Here is a 20690-nt window from a genome sequence, read left to right as displayed (position 1 = left end):
GTAAACTGTAAAATTATCACTGAGAGATTACCGCTTTTTCTGCAGTCGGTGATTGACTTCTATGCAAAGTCATTTCTCAACTTGTGTTCCGTGCCATGTCATGCCTGTTGAGTGTTGATTTACTTCATATTAAGAAACTACTGCACTAAAACATTAATTCATAAATGTATATCATGTGATTTTATTTCTTTTTCTCAGTATAAATAACACGTACCCTGACTGTTCTACTCTTTGAATAAAATCACTTCATTCAAGCGTTAGGGAGTGCAAAGGGTTATGATGGAGGGGTGTTGCAAATCATGAGGACCTGCCAAGTGGTATGATAGCGTTGTTTTATACATGTCCTTGGCTAGGCCTCAGTTTCAAAATCAGTCCTTGGTCCTTGGCCTTGGCCTCGGAAGCAAGTCCTTGGTCCTTGGCCTTGGCCTCGGAAAATTTTCCAAGTCCTTGGCCTTGGCCTTGGCCTCGGAGGCAAGTCCTTGGCCTTGGCCTTGGCCTCGGGTTGCCGGTCCTTGGACACAACACTGATCAATTGTTTGCATTCCATCTAGGTTCGTCTTGTCTTCCCTCGCTTTGTTCATAACTTTGATAGAGTGCTCGTACCAGAGGCGAAACGTCTTCAACCACAATAGTCCAGTTGTGATCGGTTTGAGACGTAAGGCTTGAAGAGTGTACACTGTACAGTACAGTTAGCAGGCGAGTTGTCCAGCCAAGCGTGCTGGGCTCATAACCTGGAGCTAGCGGTAAATGGACTGAAACCATTTTTTGCTATTTTGAGCTGGTTGTTTCTTGGTGGTATTCTTCAATGTAGCATTTGGTGGAACTTCTTTCAAGTGTTGCTTTTGAAGACATACATTGTCAACTCATTGGGTGTGGTACCCACAACAAATGACCCTTTCCTCAATTCACTTCACATTGGAAAAATTTCTTCAATCGGCACCGAACATTATCTCACTCCTTCAATTCATTTCTTTACATAATGTTCTTTTCCATGCAAAACTGAATCTCCGCAGTGCTGTCACTTTACATCTACCTACTCCAAAGATTGTGGGTCAATCTGTTTCACTATTTGTGAGACTATTTGTGTGCATCTAATCAGTTAGAGGGCCACAGAGACTCCCCTGATGTATTTTCTTTTTTCTGGGTGAGTTAGGTAATGCTGCTGTTGCTGTCCTACTTTTGCTCTACGCAACATCACGCACATGCACACGCAGGCAACTCCAAACTGGACCAGTCCTGATGTACGACATGTGCCTGTCTGCCAAGTATCCATGGAGATGACTGTTCGGTGCTGACCTTCTCATTTACAGGTTATATAAGCAACAATCTTGGCAAGAATGAGAAACTCAGAGGTGAGGAGAAAACAGCAGTGGGCAGGGCATTGACATCAAATTAGCTTTCATGTGTGAATGTGAAAAAATTTGGATCAAAAGTATAGTTCGCAAATGTGTCATCATATTGTTATGTGGAGGGCTCATAAATTCACATTGTGTTCACAGCCACTATTGTAGAACTGTATAATGACAACTATGTTTGGTTTAAGTCGTTGCCGATACTTCTAAGACGATTCAGTGGTCTCAACTTAATTTGACCACGTCTTCATCAAAAACATGAAACATTTGGAAACTCCCTACTCCATATTCCCAACGACGGGACTGTTGTGTCATTCAATGATAAATGATTTGATTTACACTTGTGTACGTGTGACCTTGACTGTGTGTGTGTGTGTGTGTGTGTGTGTGTGTGTGTGTGTGTGTGTTTCTGTAAACATATACATATGTGTTTTAAAACATTTTGTGTTCACAGCCACTATTGTAGAACTGTATAATGACAACTATGTTTGGTTTAAGTCGTTGCCGATACTTCTAAGACGATTCAGTGGTCTCAACTTAATTTGACCACGTCTTCATCAAAAACATGAAACATTTGGAAACTCCCTACTCCATATTCCCAACGACGGGACTGTTGTGTCATTCAATGATAAATGATTTGATTTACACTTGTGTACGTGTGACCTTGACTGTGTGTGTGTGTGTGTGTGTGTGTGTGTGTGTGTGTGTGTGTTTCTGTAAACATATACATATGCAAAAAAATCATACATATTTACATACCTATTTGCACTGTCAATAGGTCTGTCCTGTATGTGTTTATATGTAATTTTGTTTGAAATGATTGCATATTATTGACCTGTAGGAGATTTGGTGTGACTTTGTCAACAAGAGCAAGCCCATACTGTATTATTCCATTTGACCCCCTTCCTCACAACTTTTTGTCATGTTTTTGTCTCTCATCCTCTGTGAGTGACCTACATTTACCATTCTTGCATAAACTCTTCCTGTCCAGCTTGCCATCTCTATAATTGAGCTGCACAAGACTGAGTGCATTCTCAGCAGTTGTGATATTTTCGAGCGGCGTGGTACGTAACTTGATCCTGCTTTCCTCTCATCTGTGAAAAGCCATCACTCTGCAAGCTGTCGATGTACTGTAACGATTGCTCGGAATGAGGATTGATGTATGGTTGTATTAGTTGAACATTCTGAGAATGTTGACGGTGGTGTTCCTATTAATAGCTGCACAAAACATAAGACTGCCCAGTGTCTGACTAAAAAAGTCGAGGGCCTGGTCAATCCAGTGGTTAATCCAGTGGTGCCCAATACGTCGATTGCGATTGACCGATTGGACTGGTTCCAATTCGATCGCGAGAGGTGCAGAGGGAAATGAAAAAAAAAATAGATTCGTGTGCCTGTGTGTGTTGTTCATATGATGTATTTTTGTGTTAGTGCACATTGCACCCAAAGCATCCTATCAGTTTCACTTTCAAGAAAAGTATTAAAAAAAAAAAAATATATATATATAAAATAAAAGAGCAGGAGGTCACTTTGAAGTTATGATGGCGCATGGTCTGCATCATGGGAAGATGTTAGCGGTCAGCAGGCTGCAATTGCAGCTTGCGATCAGAGCTGTTGCGTTATACATTTTTAATATTATTATTATTATTCTCATTCAGAGTTTGTTTCATGTAGAACTCACCAATGGCACTGGCAAAGAATGGGAATATGGAGCGTACGTTAGTTTCTGTACTTAACACGCTGCAACAGTGCATCCCATGACTCCGCGTCAGGTCTCGACTAAGGTAGGTCGTGATTTCCATTTTACAAACTCACAAACTATCTACTTTATTTTGCTGTTTCGTTCATATTAGGGACTATTATGGCTGTTGCTCAGCATGGCATGCGTGTGTGCATGCGTGCGTATGAGCTCGTGTGCATGGGTGTGTGGGCGCGTACGTGCATACGTGTATGCGTGCACGTGCGGTCACGGATTGATCATGGGAGGTTGGTTCCTTGAAAAGTAGGTCTTTGGTCAAAAAAGGTTGGGCACCCTTGTCTTAATTTAAGAATTAATCATTCAGAGGTTTGGCTTTACCTTTTATCTTAATTTCAATCAGGCTTTGGATTTTTTACACTCTCCAAATCAAATTCGACTTGTTTTGACATTTGACAGCCTCCCCCCCCCCCAAAAAAGCCTTCTTTTTCATGCTGAAATTCTCAAAAATGAGAATATTTTACAATGATATTTTTTGTAAATTTGTGTAAAGTGAGGGTGCCTACGACACAGTGCATATGGTTTTGGATCCACATGTACTTGATTCAAGGCTGTCAGTGCAACTGGCACGTGGAATTTAAAGGGAATGGGAGGAGCCGCTTTGATTGGTCACGATTGATGTTGGCTGTGGTTACTCTCTCAGTGGCACACACCTCCCTCTCTGAGATCTGCCATTGCTGTTCTGCAAAATTACCAACAGCCTTGCAACTGGCAACCATGAATACAGGGTGGATGTGATGTCATATTTAACATCAGGGGCGTTTTTACAAAATCATGCAACAGTCACCTTAAGACAGCGAAATAAAAATGGGGGAAAAATGCACAATGTTGCCTTTCAACCATGTTCAATGATAAATTGCATTCATTACAAAATGTCATTTTAAATAGCACAATTAAACTTCTCTTCCTTAAATCAGACAACAGCCGAGGTTATAAATAATTGACAGAAACTAATGATGCAAGCAGTAATGTGAACTGTTCCCATTTAGGAAGCGAAGCCAACCTTGTAGGAGACAAACAAAGGAAACACCACACTTATTGTGCAAGAGGAACACTTTTTTTCACCCCCCCCCCCCAAACAATGAGGTTTTCTCTGTATTTTCTAAGGCTAACACTGAATTTTGAACTTTCCATCACATATACATACAACGTTACACCATCTGATTTTGTAGTAGCAAATTAAACAACATAAAATTCAAGGAGATCGTGATACATTTGGAATCAGGATCACCTATTATTACAAAATGTAGGACTGCGGATTGTGATTGCTACACAGGCAAACCATTCAGGAGAGATTTGCATTTTTATTGCTTGATTTTTTTTTTTTCATGCACATGTTGAGACTTAAAACATTGCCAATTTGACAGTACAAAGTACATTTATGATGACTTTGATGGCAACAACAACTTTTAAGCATCCAGTTTACTTGACAGTCAGATGAATGCAATATATTTTGACGGTCAACAAAAAGGAAGCGGCAAAAAGTTGGAGCCTCATCGAGTTTCACGGTTTTGTGCAGTAAGCTTCTTTGAACACGTTTCAATGGAAGCATTTTTACTTTTATAAATGTGCTTACATTTGACTTACATAAAAAATAATAAATAAAGCTACATACACCTCCTTAGCCTTTTTTTTTTTTTTTTAAATCTACTTCAAAACAACAACAACAACAGGGGTAATATTAAACCTTCTCTAACTTGGTCACTATCCATCTGTTTTTTTGCAGCACTTGAAATACCATCAAAGATTACTTGTTGTGTTTTTACACAAGAGTTCATTGAATAAATGCATTCTTTGTTTGAAGATACTATATTTTTTTTGTGTCTGTTTTCTGGAATTCCGGGGTGATTGTATTGCAACATGCCAGACGATCAACATTAATACAATACAAACTAGTTGATTCAGTGTTGGAAACAGGATCTCAATTAAAAACACATGGAATTCGTCAAAAATGACCACAGCATAATTAAGGAAACCCCCAAATTGTGCACACGACATTCTACCATATTCCAGTTTCTACATAAAAGGAAGAAGTTCAACTTAAGGCACTAGAATTGCTTGTCAACGGAAGATCGTTTGTTTAGTTTTCAGACAAAAACACCTCTCAAGATTCACCTTTTAGGCTTACAAATAAAAACATGGGCTACCTTACTTTTCTTTCCATTCATTCCAAGTTGTTGGAAAAGCATTAATGGAATCATACTTGGTGGAAATACACGTTGGTTCACGAATATGTTGACAATGTTTTTACATGCATGTGTAATTACGTTTGACTGAAAGCGAGTCCCTTCTTGGCCCAACACAATTTGCAGAATTATGCATACAAATATTCCAAAAAATGTTGATTTCAACATAAGCTTCTCTTCTTTTCCCCGACTGACCCCTACAGTGTTGTTTTGGGGAATATCAATCATTAGAGAAGAAGCTGCTGACATACAAAATGAGGTGATTGATTCAATGTGACATCTCTGTACTATTGCATATGCCATCATGAGAACATGTGAAATTATTTCTCAGGTAGTACCTAAATAACAGAAAATCCTAAGCAAACGTGTGTGTGTGTGTGTGTGTGTGTGTGTGTGTGTGTAGTGTTCTACAAATAGTTGGCTCAAATTCTTTGGTGGAGCGATCGTCATTGCGTGGATATATATATATATATATATATATATATATAGAACGTTTTTTTAAGGCAAAGCTCTCTACTGTCCAAAAACGAGACCATCATCAACAAGGCATCACAATTTCTCAAAAAAATGTATTTTTTAAGAATAGCCAAAGTAATAAAAACAATTCTATGGAAGGTATATTTTCTCTACTTCATGTGGAAGTACCAAATAAATCTGAATCAACACTGACCTAAATAATCATACGTCAATGTAGGATTAAAATATATGGTTTAGAGCAGAGCAGCAACGTGAGCCTTTTTATTGTTTTTTTTCAATTATTTTTTCATCCAGGGCGTTTCAACAGCGTGTTTATGGCTGCTGTTTGTAGGTATGAAATAAAAAAATAATCTCGTGGGAAATCTTTCGAATAATGTAAACAAAGTCACTGCTTGCATAAATAATGAAAAAATAAATAATAGAATAAAGAAGTAAAAATGCCACACATTAAAAAAAAACAATAACAACAACAAAAACACGAGAGTATGAGAGTCTAATCAATTCAAAATAATCTGTCAAAACAGATTACAAGCAAGCAAAAAGCACACTTTTTCTGTGTGCGCTACTACAATGTGCGATTTGTTTTTTTCATTGAACGCAATATTTTCTCAATCATAATTCACTGGATTGCCGTGAGTTCATTTACACAAAAAGGTATACGTTTGGTCTCTTACAGAATTCATAAGTACACTTAGAAATCGAGTTCTTCACAAATGTAATAGACCAACACTTGAGATTTGTTTTATCTTTCCTCGTTCCCTTTCAAACTTTCAAATACACGGAGCTGACTGAAAATGAAAGCACTAAAGCACTTCATGATGCTACAAATGCTTGCTTGTATTTATGACAGGTAGTCTAATAAATTGATGCACTGCAAATACATATACACATATATTAGGGGCTTTTTAATTTACTTTAAAGCTGTTTTGATAAGTAACTCACTCTGAGGAAGATTGTTAAATGGATTGCATTTTTTTTTTCATTTTTGTGTATTACCTCACATCAGAAGCACAGCAGACGATAAAAAAGGAGAAGTGCCATGCAAAAAAGGCCAACGAACATCGACTTCCATGCCTCCAGGTGGCGTCTGGAGCCAGGTGGAAGCTTGTGCGCATTAGCATCATGTAAAATGTTACAAAGGAAGACGATAATCCTTATCAGAAAACAGAATACACATCTAGATGTAAAAAGTCCGTCTTTAGATTGTAAGATTAAAACAAAGAGGAGATGGTTCGTTTTCCAGAAAGTGTGAAGAGCCCTCGGACGAATGGAAGTTGAATGTCACGTGAATGAGTTTGTTTTTATGGGTTGCGCTACAACAGGGAAGGTGCCATCACATCAACAGAAAGTCTCAAAAGGAAGAACAACAGGTCGACTGCTCGTCCGTGATTGGGGGCAGTTTGTGGGGGTCGGCCGGGTGGGACTATGACCGGTGGCCCACAGCGTGTCCCCGATGTCTGCTGCGGGACATGAAGAGCAGGACTTTGCGGATGCCACTCAGGCGGTCTTTCAGGGAGGTGATGGCAAGGAAAGGCAGCTGTGCTCGGCCCTCTAATGGAAGAACAGCAAGTAACCACCAACACCATGATGGACCATTTGGACTAGCCTGAAGACGGGGAGGGAGAAAAGTAGCATTAGGGCTGCAAAAGGGTGAAAAACTATCACTAAATCTTCCATGGCAAATTTCAATGGGGAATTTCAGAATGATTCCAAACTGTCCGTGTGAATGACTTGACTTCATGAGAATTAAAAATGAACTCGCAAGTGAGCGCAGTTTATGGAAAAGGATAGCGCTATCCTATTCAGGCATGACTATTTGGGTAGGGCGGATACCGATACCAGGTATGGCTTTTGGGCTGATCCCGACCTTATTTCAATGTATCAGGTGCCAATACCAACCACAGATACTTAAGAAGCCCTCTTGTGGTCGCTCTACTATCAGGACGCACAGTAAATGACAAGCAGGGCAAACAGAACGTTTTCCGTGTGAACCGAATCCTTCTCCATCCTCTCATATGCTCATTCAGACGCAAGGTCTAGGACTATATTCATCCATTTTCTAGGGTCGCGGGCGTGTTGGAGCCTATCCCAGCTGTCCTCGGGCCTGGAATTGTGTGTGTGTGTGTGTGTGTGTGTGTGTGTGTGTTTGTGTTTATGAGGTTTACAATAATGCACAGACTACATTGTTAGCGTGTTGCTCTCAAAATGTATACATTTATTTGGTATGACGATTTTCTACACTGTGGTATTTCAATACCCCTTTTCATTGACTGACAATTAGAGACTATAATATACAGAGTGCTACAATCACTTCTATATATTCTATACACTATACGATACTGTACACTTTGTTTTTCTTCTTTCGATCCACAATCTTGCTGCTGTAGACTGTAAATTTCCCCAGTGTGGGACAAATAAAGGATATCTTATCTTATCTTACCTTAACTTATATTTCAAACTATGGTGAAAGAAATTTTTCAAAACTAAATTGTGGCTTCCACTGGATTTAGTGAACGCTGTATTTAACTGATTGGGTACCCGAACTGAACCTAACTCAGAGATAAGTCCTGCAAAACTCAGTTGGATAGTCTTTCGGTGTGAGATCACTGGTCAACAGGATGTGCCGAGAATCCTACATACCTGAAGTTCGGAATCTTTCTCGGGTATGGGTCCAAAGTGCCCTTCAATTCGTTCCTTCTGCTCCGTTTTCAGGGAGTTGACCCAAACAAGGGCCTGGTCGTACACCGTGTCATGTAAAGACTGCAGCTCCCCCACCGCCAAGCCCTCCACCTAGGTGGGATTGATCAATTCATTTGAGTTATCCAGCCCTTCACAAATCTCAACGATCAGCTTCAGTTGCCCGCCCGCTGACCTTGACATCCTCCAGGTACTCGATGTCAGCTGTGTTGTAGCCATCTCTCTCGCTGTGTTGGATGACTTTAAATCTCCGCCTGCCGATGGTATCCACCACCGAGCGCCCGTCCGAGAAGAACGTCACATCACGAATCTCCAACAGGCACCCGTAGTCTGCAAAGCTGGTCAGGAGGAGATGGAGGAAGAGGGGTGAATATTAAAAATACCGGAAAGCCACACGAGAGGGACGACGTCTGCCGCACCCACCCTTTGAGGTCATCCCCCAGACACATGCCAAAGCAGTTGGTTCCCGTCTCCATGCATCGGCGAATCATTAGTCGATAACAGGGCTCAAAGATATGCAGCGGACAGGGCACGGTGGGGAAGGCCATGGTGCACACGAATATAGGCACGTTCTTGTGGAGGCTGAAGAGAGAGAGGCAAAAAGACACGTGTTGAACGCCGCACGGGCAGATTTTACATGTCAGGGGAGGGGGTTTGCGCAACCTTAGAATTGTGGGACCTCTCAAAAATAAAAAGAGTGAAAAGAGTTCCCATTTTTTCAGTTGAGCTGTGGCCCAGTGGTGTTTGATATGACAACACATGCGGTTTACTCTGTAGTTATACTCAAATATGCAGGGCTTAACAAGTTTATGACCATGAACCAAAAGGGACCATCCAGCAGTAAGGGTTGCTTTCATGCAGACATATTTCCATTTCAGTGCGCTCTCGACCTTTTTTTCGATTTGGAGAAGGAATGAACCCAAATTTGGCCGGGTCGCTGGGCATCTCCCAAGTCAGAAATGAAAGCCCCTCTCATGGTTATTATAGTTAAACAACAAACCACTATCATTTGACACCTGATCAAGAAATAATCATGTCCTTTTCAGTTTTCACTTCACAGATAACCGTTTTGATTAAAAGCTAAAAATGTGTTGCTTTTAACCAATGCTGTAAATTTAGGGCATATGTAGCATGAACCTGACATCAAGTGGTGATCAGATAGTAATAATAATAATAATCCATTTTATGTACTCAAGTCTTCAGCAATTCATATTGACTAAGAATAATGACAGCATCGGCTCAGGTATAGCGGATCTTCAGTCATTCGTCTGCCTGACTGATTTCGTATTGCTAACCAACTGGCCTTTGGCAATAAAATACTGGTTTAAAAATACGGACCTATATAACAAGAGATAAGGTTAATGATTATAAATAGATTTGTTAGCTCGGGCCTCTGGCTGGCGATACTTGACACTTGGCGTCATGCGTATCGCAGAGGTCAGTGAGTCATCTCGACAGATGAGTTACAGTGGGGCAGTAGGTCAAACCGCAGCGCTGGTCATGTAAGTCCAACAGCAAGGGCGTGGCCAGGGCAGAGGGAAATCCTCATAAATATTCACCCCCTGAGAGGAAAAGTTACCCAAGTCCAGAGCCCGGAGATTTTATAGCTGGCTACGGCCATGTTCAACACATCATAATTGAACATATGAAGAATAAGGCTTGAAAGAACACGAAGGGAGAGGGAGCAGTAGTCGAACAAATGTTATGTTAATGAACAGGAAGTTGTAAACGCTTACTTGGAGAGCTCAGCCATCTCCTCGTTGTGAATTTTCTGTCTTTCCATGAGCTCAGACGGAAGATACCTCGCGATGAGGTTTTCCATTAATGTGGTCTTGCAGTATTGTCTTTGGACTAGGTACTGTGGAGGCATGGAGATCATTCAGAGATAAGAAGGGGACGACAACAGCAAGATCGATCAATCTATCTAGCTAGCGAGCTGTCGAATTTGCTGAGGTTTAAATGTTGAATTAAAAAAAAAGGTTTATTCAGAGCAAACCGGAGGCTCACATACTTCTGACAGTTCTTCTTTGCAAAGTGGACACTTTGGGTTGTGGTCCAGACATCTCTTGAGACACTGGAGACAGAAGGTGTGACCGCAAGGCGTCGTCACCGGCTCGTACAACAATCTGGGTACAAATATACAAAACTGCCCTTGAGCATGTTCCGCCTGTAACCAAATAAATGCACGTGGCCTTGGATGTATGGAGCACCTCACCTCATGCAAAGAGAACATTCCAGGTCTGTTGGGTCCAAACGGTCCCCAACTGCAGAACTTAACAGATCGTTTGTCTCTGCCGACCCTAAAAGGTGAGACATAAGTTCCAACACTTCGATTGCAATTCAATTATTAGCATGTGTGTGCTCACCAGACATCAATCTTTTTTTGGCATCACTTTTCCCCTCTGCTCCCGGCTCCTTCTCCCACTCCTCCTTTGCCATCCTCCGCTTCCGTTTGAATGGAAGACAGCGGTCCATCTTCTCGTCCTCCTGAACTGTGACCTCACTGCTATCCAACCTCCCGGTCGCAGGAGCACTGGGAGTCTCATTCGACTCGGTTGACAGCGGGACAGGGCCGAGGAGCTGAGAGAAGCGCCACGGAATCATTATCACGGAATCGATGTGCTCCTTTTTTTTTTTTTTTTGTAGACAGGATACCTGCCCCGTGCCACAAATGCCAGCGGATTCTGATTTTTGCACCGAGGCTCGCTGGACTTTTGCCAATTATTTGATCGGCATGCTGGGCCTCCTCTTACCTGAGAGGCTGCATTGATGCTTTTCTTCATGCGCCCCCTAGAGGACAGGATGTTGGGGAAATCCCAGATGTGTTCAGGCACCTGATTTGTCACGGGAGCCAAGAGGTCACTCAGGAGCTGAGGAAGCAATGAGGACACAACACGCATAACAAAATAAGACGTTGTTATTTACAGCAACTTCTTGAATAATTCGCTTGTCGGGTTAGTTAGGTGGTGCCTTTTAATTTGCCACATATTCATTGGGCAAAATGTTTATTTTTGAGAAGGTAGTCTGCCACGTCCCACTGTGCCGTTTCAAATCATCGAAACAGATGGCAACTGTGTTCATCGGAACACCTTTGATCTGACGGTGTCAGTAATTTCAATCAATCGAGTGATAAAATGAATGAATAACGCTGTCCAAGGCAAAGTGTGGATACCTTGTTCGCTTCATTCCTGGCCAGTCGACAGTCAGGCTCTATAGAAAGACATAGAAGGTATTCTCGCAGTGCTTCCTCAGTCCTGCCCAGTGACATCAGAGCCTGTGCCTTACGAATATGACCCTGGAGACATAGAAGCCGTTGCAAGAAAATGATCAGGAATGAATTCATTCAAAGAGAAACAAACACACCAAAAATCGAAGCCATTATTGGTTGTACCTTGGACCACAGAGGCATGAGTCTGCAGGCCATCTCAGCATCTCTCAGCGCCTTTTCGTAGCATTTGAGACTGGAGTGGATCTGGGAGCGGTTACTGAACAGAATGTGGTCCGTGGGTGCTGAAGAGTACAATCCAAAAGCAATTAAGTCATGTATTCAAAAAATGGGCATCAAAAAAGGGAGATGTTTTAATGGCGTGTCTTGCCAAGCCAAAGGTGTGAAAAAAAAAAAATTCTTACTTACTTTGAATTGAATTCCACAGATTATTAGCCGGCCTATTAATTAATGCTAAAGTATTACAAATACACTCAGAATTCAAAGCAAGTCATAAAAGCCAAAGATGTTTGCAAAGGCTGAAACCTATAATTGTACTTTTGATGTCAAATGTAATTATCATTTAAATGAGTATTTATTTGTGTTCAATACCATGTTTCAGCGTCTTTCACCTACTGACATGAAAACAATTTCACAATGACACTGCAGAATGTTTCCACTGGATCCACAATATGGAATATGAAACTGCATGTAAAGCCAGTTACTTGATGGTTTGAAGGTTTGTGAAAGAATGACTATTTCGAAAGGATTCGGTGCCATATTACAAAACGCCTGCCTTACAAAACCATGCAGCACTATCAAGGTCACCCACATTCTATGTTTCATAACCACTCAAACTTATGCAAATATCACATTTAGCCTAAAGAATAAAGACGCCGGCATTAGTACGCAGCCAAGCTACATTTTAAATAAATTTATAAAGCAGCAGAAAAAAAAAAACTAAGGGGAGACGTGGACATGAACGCACGAGTAGCGTAAGATAGTATAGACTAGTGGTCCTCAACCTTTTTTGTGTCACGGACCAGTTGAGGCAAGTACATGTTGTTCGCGGACTGGCTTTTAAATTGAATGAGATGTTGGCGGTATGTCGGCCCATGTTACGACTCTGGGTGGTAGCCTCCCAGCGACTCCAAGTCCCCCCCCCCCGGGACATGGCCTTAATGAGGTCGCGATCCTGCATCACTTGCGAGACCTCTTCCATGACCATGGTCTTCCTCTGCCCCCAGCCTGCACTGCTGACTTGGACTCTTCACAGGAACTCCTTGTGTTGCAGGCTGGAGATGGCTTGGTCCACTTCCTCCTGGGCCCTCCACTTCCGCCCGCTACAGACGGTCACCGCTGCACTCTTCATTGCTTCGTCTCCGGACTGCCTCAGCTCCGTGATGAGTCGAGTCTTCTCCTGCCCGTATCCTGTGCTGAAATACTTCAGAGGGAGTTGCAGCACGTTTTTGCCAAAGAAGCCGGTGTCTGAGAAACAGCGGGGCAGGCCCAGCCACTTCCTGTTCGAGATGCCATCCAGCTTGCTGGTCATGGAATCTGGGATTTCTTCCGCTTTCAGTGGCCACATCACCCGATGGAAAAGTGTGACCTTGTAGCGCCGCACTTTCAGCTTCCCAGGAAGTTGGCTGCTGTCGATCTTGACAAGGTCCTCTCTCAGTTGTTTCTGCACCGTCCTCCCCATCTGCTTATCCGAGAGCTCTGGTGTGTACTCCTTCCCAAGATTTCGGATGGGCCGCTGACGTAAATATGCTCACAGCTCGCCGCTGATCAGCTAATATCGCGATTCTCGAACCCTATTTATGTTGCCCTTTCTAAGGTAGTCGACTCGGTGGGTGGGGTGGTCGTGGGGTGGGAGGCAGGGGCTTGACTGGCCCCTCAGTAAAAGCAAAAAAAAAAAAATTTTAAAAATCTTGGTCTGTCTCTGTGCGGCGCGGCACAAAATGGGCCGCGGCCCGCGACCGGTTCGCGGACCGGTGGTTGGGGACTGCTTGCACACACACTCCGCCGATTCTATTAGCAAGACATGGACGGAATTGCTTTAAATTCCCTGAGGGCTTGCCCTGACTTCACACACAACAGCTAAATGCCTCAGCGCAAAACTGATTCCACGTGTGACCTCAATCTAGATCAGAAACGCCTTCGAAGTGATGATGATTATTATTATTATTATTTATTTTTTTTTACTCCAGATTCAACAGCCATGTCATGCGAGTCTAACGTCACAGTGAAAAGTACTTAAGCTATTCAAAGTGAGCTTTCTGTGAAATGTACATTGATAACTGTCACTGTACGTCTATGACAGATTAAAGTTCAAATACAAAGTATTATGTCTTACTTGAAGTATAGAGATGGGCATAGTATTCGATTAGTCTGTTAATTGATGTCAATCACTCTGTCTATTGAGTGTCCTTTAATATTCGGGACATCTTTTTATCTACTGATCCACTGGTGAAAGGACACTTTGATTCTCTCCTCTTTCATCTAGAACTGCTTCAAACAACAAAGCGTGTGAGGGAAAAGTGGTTAAAATTGCACGACTGTCCGTGGTTTTATGTTATGTGTTTATGATTGTATTTTTAATTTCATGATTTAATTTTATGTGAACTGATTTCTAAAGTGCTTTTTTACAGCTGCAGCTGTTGTGAAAGCGCTTTATAAATTGGGATGTATTGGATTGGATTGTATTGTGCACTGCCCACTGGCTTATGTTCAATGATGTAGAAAATATAAACACCGTACATAAAAAGTAGTCTCCCTTTTGATTGTAAATAGGGCTTACCCCAATGCTTCACATCATTTCCAGCATTTAACTATTTACTAACCTGCTGTCCTTTGAAAAACATTTGCCCTTTGTTGTCGTGCATTAGTGTTCCATCAGGAATCATCAGAGGTGCCGCGGGAAATTACCCAATTTCAGTGATTTTGTCAGACCGATATCAGTAGTGTCCAGCCTTGAATGCTCACCAATACCAAGTACTGATATACCACCAGTACTTACGATAGATTAAAATGTCAATGAACACGATAGCAGATCATTGTGAACAAAGACATTTCTGTGTTTCTGATGATTCAGCGATGTGCCAAACGGCTGCAGAGTAGCACCAACTACTGGCAACAAAGACATACTTGATGTCGGAATTTTTCAGTCTAAGTATCCGTGAGTTTGAAATAAGGCCAGTATCGGCCCGAAACTGACACTTGATCTCAGTCCTCGCCCATCGCAGCTGTTAATGTCAGCGATGTACCGACAGGCAAAACAAATAAGGACTCTTCCAAGAGCTGGCAGATGGTACATAATTAACCTGTCTATCCACTTTTTGCAACATGTTTGATTGGTGGTGTGCCTGGAGATTTTTTTCAAATGCAAAACAAGTCCTTTGGCTCAGTAAAGGTCTGATAACGCTGAATTAAACAACACTTATCATCATTCCTAAAAGCAGGGACATGGTCTTACTTTTATTTCGTGGTTATATCAGCCTGTCTGGTGGACCATTTCAGAAACAAACTTGGCCTACTGAGCATTCCTAGTGGTGACCTGCAATAATACCCTTGACCTACATTTGTGTCATTCTCCGATTACACAACGAATGAGCCAAGGGGGCGGTGACGCGCTTATGCAATGTTTGGCCCACTGGCCCAGCCAACATGAAGCTTGTTATCCAACACGTGGAGATGCAGTGCGCGTCACGTCAGCGTGCGTCACGTCAGTGCGTGCGCGTGCACATACACACACACACACACACACACACACACACACACACACAAAATAATATTGCTGGATCTGCCACTGCAGTTACGTGAACACATTCTCTAATTTGACTTAATTTCATCGGAGCCCGGCCGGGCCCCATGGGTGTAGGCCCGGCCACCAGGCGGTCACCAACGAGCCCCACCTCCAGGCCTGGCTCCAAAGGGGGGCACCAGTGACCCGCGTCCGGGCAAGGGAAACTGAGTTTCATTTATTTTATTCATCATAAAGGGTTCTTGAGCCCTGCTTTGTCTGGTCCCTCACCTCGGACTTGTTTGCCATGCGTGACCCTGCCAGGGGCATCAAGTCCCAGACAACTTAGCTCCTGGGATCATATATATATATATATATATATATATATATATATCAGCTTAAAAGAATAAATAGTTTCAATATCGGCTCTTAATGTAGTGGGGCTGGAGGATGATATAATGTATACAATCGCATGTTTTGCTATTTTCTGAACCCTTTGTCACTTCAGACGGTGAGGTGATTGGCAGTCTCAAAAGCTCCGAGGCGTTTAGCGGGCCTCATTCAAGTTAATGGGACTGTGAGCTCCAGAAATTGTTTACTCCAAGTTTCAATGTTCATCATAATTTTTCTTTTAAGAGTTGAAGAGACTTCGGATGGTTCTGTGTTTTTGTATTTTATGGTGGCTTTCAATCCCGGCCTCAAAATCAGGCTGATAAATATCGTGCATCCCCAAACAATAACAATAATACGATTTATATATTAATTTATTCAGGACCAAACCACTCATTGAGTCATAGACCAAAAACAGAATTTTGCAGCGTTCTGAATCAGCTGTAGCTATTTGATGCTCTTTTGAGGAATTCCAGTAAGAAGACTGTTGCAATTATCAAGTCTACTGGAGATAAAAGCACGTATAAATTACTCTTGGTCTGCTTGGAGCATGCAACCCTTCAATCTGGATATGTTTTTCGGCTGGTAAAAGGCTGTTTTGGTGATTGATTTGATATGATTGGTGGCACACCAAGATTTCAGACTTGGTCTTTGGTTTTGAAAGACAGTGACTCTCTTTGTTTTCTAACAGCAATCCTCTTTTCTTCATTGCCGAAGACAATTACCTCTGTTTTGTTTTGGTTTGGTTTACCTGAAAGCCATTTTGGTACATTCAGTTGTTAATAATCTGCTCTAGACAGTGATACAATACGTTGATTGAACTGCTGTCATTTTGTGGCACTGATAAATATAGCTTTCTTTCATCTGCATCACCATGATAGCCAACATTGGCGTTCTGAAGAATTTTCTAAAAATAATAATAATAACAACGGTGCACTTGAGTGGAGGTTGATTATAGGAGTTCATAATATAGATATAGTTTATTTATAGTTTCAAAGAAAAAGACACCACAATATCACCGAATTAAAAACAAAACAAAACATCACACTATAACCATAGTATTACCGTCATGTGCAAAATTATTTATGGTATGCATTAGGACTGAACAATTAATCAAATTCAAATCGACATCCAAGTGTAGTAAAATGCAATTTTTGAATTGTGAAAACTTGAGGAAAAAAAATGCCTTATTTATATTGGTCGTAGGCTATTGAATGTATTTATTTGTATCGTGTCTCGAATAATTTCAGTGCTTAAGAAGTTCATGTGTAAACATGTCATTTCAGGACACGTGAAAAGTTGAAGGGAGATGGTCACAGGTTGTTTTGCATTGTTATTCTAATCTTATTTATGACTTATTTATGTTTACGCTGCACAGGTAGAGTTCTGCTAAGCTGTCATAGTGAATGTTTAGTAGACGGCAGTCAATGTTTATTTAGTAAGTTAACAACTCTGATTGAAGTAGGTAAATAAACTTGTTTTTCATTTTAACTCATGGATCATTTGGCTTTTTTTTAGCATGAGACTAAACTACAAGACCAAAACTTTATATAAAATAAATCTAGGGATGCGATTAACGATGACTTAAACAGACAATTCTTTGGTGATAAATCATCAAATCAAAAACAAATTTTTCTTAATTTCCCATACGCTTCTTTCGAAAAAGACACAATTTCAAATTTAAAGTCCAGAAAATGCACAAACATAAAGTGATTCTGATTAAGTTTCAGGTTTGGTCACGTGTCAGCAACTTGGCAAAAATGTTGATAATTGCTTCCGAAGGTAAAAGCAGATGCTTGCAGTTGTGTGGTTTTGATTCGCCACAACGATAATTGGTCTGTTTTTATGTACAGAAATGAGAGACTATTTACTGGTAAGAGGTTGAAATTCCAAGGATTTGGACAATTTTAAATGAAGCAAGGTCTCAAAATGATAAATCGATTATCAAAATATGTATCGCTTAATATTAATAAACAATTTGTTGGTGATTAGTTGATTCATCATTGCACCTAAAAATAAATCTCACAGTACAGATGAATTTATTCCTCTTTTATGTTCAAACTAGATGGGAAACGGACCACCAAAAAAAATAAATGCATATTAAATTGCAAACGCAAAATAAATAAATAAAATCACAATTAGCTTATTTAGGGAAATCCCTTGGCCCCGGTGCGCACAATTTGATTAGAAAACTATATCAAACACAAGACTTACATGTCAAGATGGCTTGGTTGTATTTCTCCAAAGCCGCTTCCACCTTCTTCTCCGAGTAGAGGCCGTTGCCCTCCAGCCGCAGCTGGCCGGCTCGGTACACCCTCGGGAACCATTTGGCCAGCAGGTTGCTGAGGACCACGTTGACCCTGTAGCTGCGGACTGCCACTCGGGAGCTGAGCCTGCACTCCTTGCACACCACCTCCTTCTCGTTCTTGTCCCTCTCCAGACACTTTTTACAGAAGCAGTGTCCGCACGCCAGAGTGACGGGCTCGAACAGCGAGCTCAGACATATCCGGCACGAGAAGTCTTCGCACCCGCAACCTGTGGCTGGGCATCCCGCCGCCTCCGCGTCCTCTCCCCGGTCGCCGCCGCTGTCCAGCCTGGTGATGGAGGTCAGGTAGTCGACAAGGTTATCCAGGTGCGCGGGTCTCAGTCTGTCCGTCTCCGCGGCTTGCCGATAAGCGACGAAAGCCTCAGCGAATTTCCCCCCGAAAGCCAGCGCGTCCGCCCACCTCACGGTCAGCTCTTGTCGGCTCTCTCCATCCTCCAAAGCCGCGAGCTGGCATTCGTAAATATCCGCGGCCAGGTCGAAGTTTTTCGCCCGGAAAGCTTCCGCGGCGAGCTGCAGCATACTCTCGCTCTCTGTTCCCATGGCGGTCGGCTTGTTGCAGGAGCTCATGCGCGTGGAGCATCCCCGCTCAAGTTACGCGTGAAATGTTTGCGAGGAAGCACTGAGTGCCTCCACTCACCTCACGTCACATTCAACAGGGGGGGGGGGGGGGGGGGTCACCAGTTACGTAAAAAGTTGTCACGTGACACCAGTCAGCCGTCCTCTCATTGGGCAAGAGCGTGAAAAAAACGGTTACAAAACAATTGGCCATGTAACACTTCCAGAACGGGAGTGTCTGTGGGGCAGCAGACGCTCTAACCTGCATCCTGGACTCACTGAACGACATATTATAAGGCCCTCCAATAACCCAATTGTTATTACATATGTAATGTATTGATTTGCTTTTTTTGTTTGAGTCATAAGCGTCCTGACACTGATTTCTGTGTATAACTAGCCAACAAACCAGGACGACATTCGTTCATAACCTGCCTTCTTTCAATTGAGGTCAGTTGGAAGTTTGTCCTCCACTTACTCAATGAACCCGTGAACTCAAGTTATTCTTTTCAGGTTATTCATAACTGCCGTCCGGTTTTATTAACAATTTGCATTTTTTTCAATGGATTAACAAAAAACAAATGTCAAGCCAATAAAGGAAGTTCTAGGGTCAGAGGCAAGATAGATTCAAACATTTTGTACATTTATCACTGTTTCATTCCCACATTTATGAAAGAGTAGCATAATGCTTTTTGGTCATGGGCATCCAATCAGTTTGCTTGTCAGTAGCACCAGAGGTGGACACTCTGTCAGTACTGACCAAAGGTCTGTCAGTCCGTCACTGACTGACACCCAGTTTGGTGGCTAATGACAAATGACAGAAAACATAAAAAAAAAAAAACAAAAAAAAAACCTTAGTCCATTGCATGTCTTGTGTGTGTTTCTGAGGTGAGGGAGGGAACCACTTGGGTTGCTTCCAGGGGAGCGGAGGGCCTCATTGACCTCTGACAGAAAAAAAGTTTGAACTTCGCTAGTCAATCCGAAGACCTGTGGTTGGGTTGGCTGCTCAGTCTCGGTTGCCATTCTCCAAGCCACGCTGGCCGGTGTTACTGTTCAATTGGTTTCCATATGAACGGGCTCCTGATTCCAGCTGCGGCCATTAGGGCAATGTCAGGACAGTAATTTGGGGTTTCCTGTCTGCAGATTCATCACCAGATACATGGAAATTGTTCAAAAGGACATAGTTTGAAATCGTCATGAAACAGAACAGCTCATTTGCCATTCTCAATCGACTGCCAAAAATTGTGATTGTAAAAACAAGTTTAAAAAAATAAATCGAAAACAAAAAGTAGACCTCAATGTCAAGTTGCTTCCCAGAAGCCAAGTGATATGGGTGTATAGATGGAGCACCAGATTAATTTGCGCACCGCCAGGGAACTTGTTTAGTTCTCTAACTACAAATGCTGCATGCTCGCTGGGTGACCCCATTGTCATTGGGTGTCTCCCTGGAGGAGGAACATTTTTCCTCCAGGGAGGTGTTGTGCCGCCGTGGCCGCCTCAGAGTGCAAATTGTCCAGACAGAAATATGCAGAGGGCCCGCTGATTTTGAAAAGAACTTACACAATGAAGGGACACGAGATGTCCACATATTGGCAACTACCAATCAGAGGAAAGCTCACGTCACACCTATGGGCAATCTCATCTTCAGTGAACTTGACGTGATTTGAAATGTAGCAATCCATGCAAGTGTATAAGCAACACAAGTATGACAAAGCATTCCATGGACGGTGGATGTGTTTGGTGAGAAAGACACTTTGTAGTCACTTACATGAACTTTGGTCAGTCGTTGCATGAGTACTTGCATAAGAACAAAAAAAAAAAACTCCTTGTACTATATGGTGTACATCATTAGAGCTGATGGTCATGACTATTTAATGAAAACATCTAGAAGTGCTTTTTAACTTCATATTAAAAGTCTGAAGCTAGAATGCACAGTTTGATAATTGTGGTGAAGTTCTTTTCATCCAAATTATTTTGATTCTATGACATTATCAGAATCACCTTATGCAA

At 42.0% G+C, this 20690-nt stretch overlaps 1 protein-coding gene across 1 annotated transcript; it reads right to left on the bottom strand.

Annotated features, from left to right (window-relative positions):
- Nucleotides 1-6350: 6350 nt before the first annotated feature.
- On the bottom strand, nucleotides 6351-18776 carry LOC109515776 (LON peptidase N-terminal domain and RING finger protein 3-like). The gene is made up of 12 exons (XM_019869777.1): nucleotides 18017-18776; nucleotides 11857-11975; nucleotides 11638-11760; nucleotides 11219-11335; nucleotides 10832-11045; nucleotides 10681-10765; nucleotides 10477-10591; nucleotides 10202-10323; nucleotides 8889-9047; nucleotides 8641-8803; nucleotides 8409-8558; nucleotides 6351-7374 (listed from the first exon to the last, which is right to left on the bottom strand). The coding sequence occupies exons 1-12, from the start codon at nucleotides 18693-18695 to the stop codon at nucleotides 7192-7194; spliced, it is 2229 nt and encodes a 742-aa protein (XP_019725336.1). The 5' UTR covers nucleotides 18696-18776; the 3' UTR covers nucleotides 6351-7191.
- Between the last annotated feature and the right edge of the window lie 1914 nt (nucleotides 18777-20690).

Source organism: Hippocampus comes, unplaced genomic scaffold (assembly GCF_001891065.2).
Source record: "Hippocampus comes isolate QL1 unplaced genomic scaffold, H_comes_QL1_v1.1 scaffold9, whole genome shotgun sequence".
NCBI lineage: Eukaryota > Metazoa > Chordata > Actinopteri > Syngnathiformes > Syngnathidae > Hippocampus > Hippocampus comes.
This window is presented reverse-complemented; position numbering and strand designations above follow the sequence as displayed.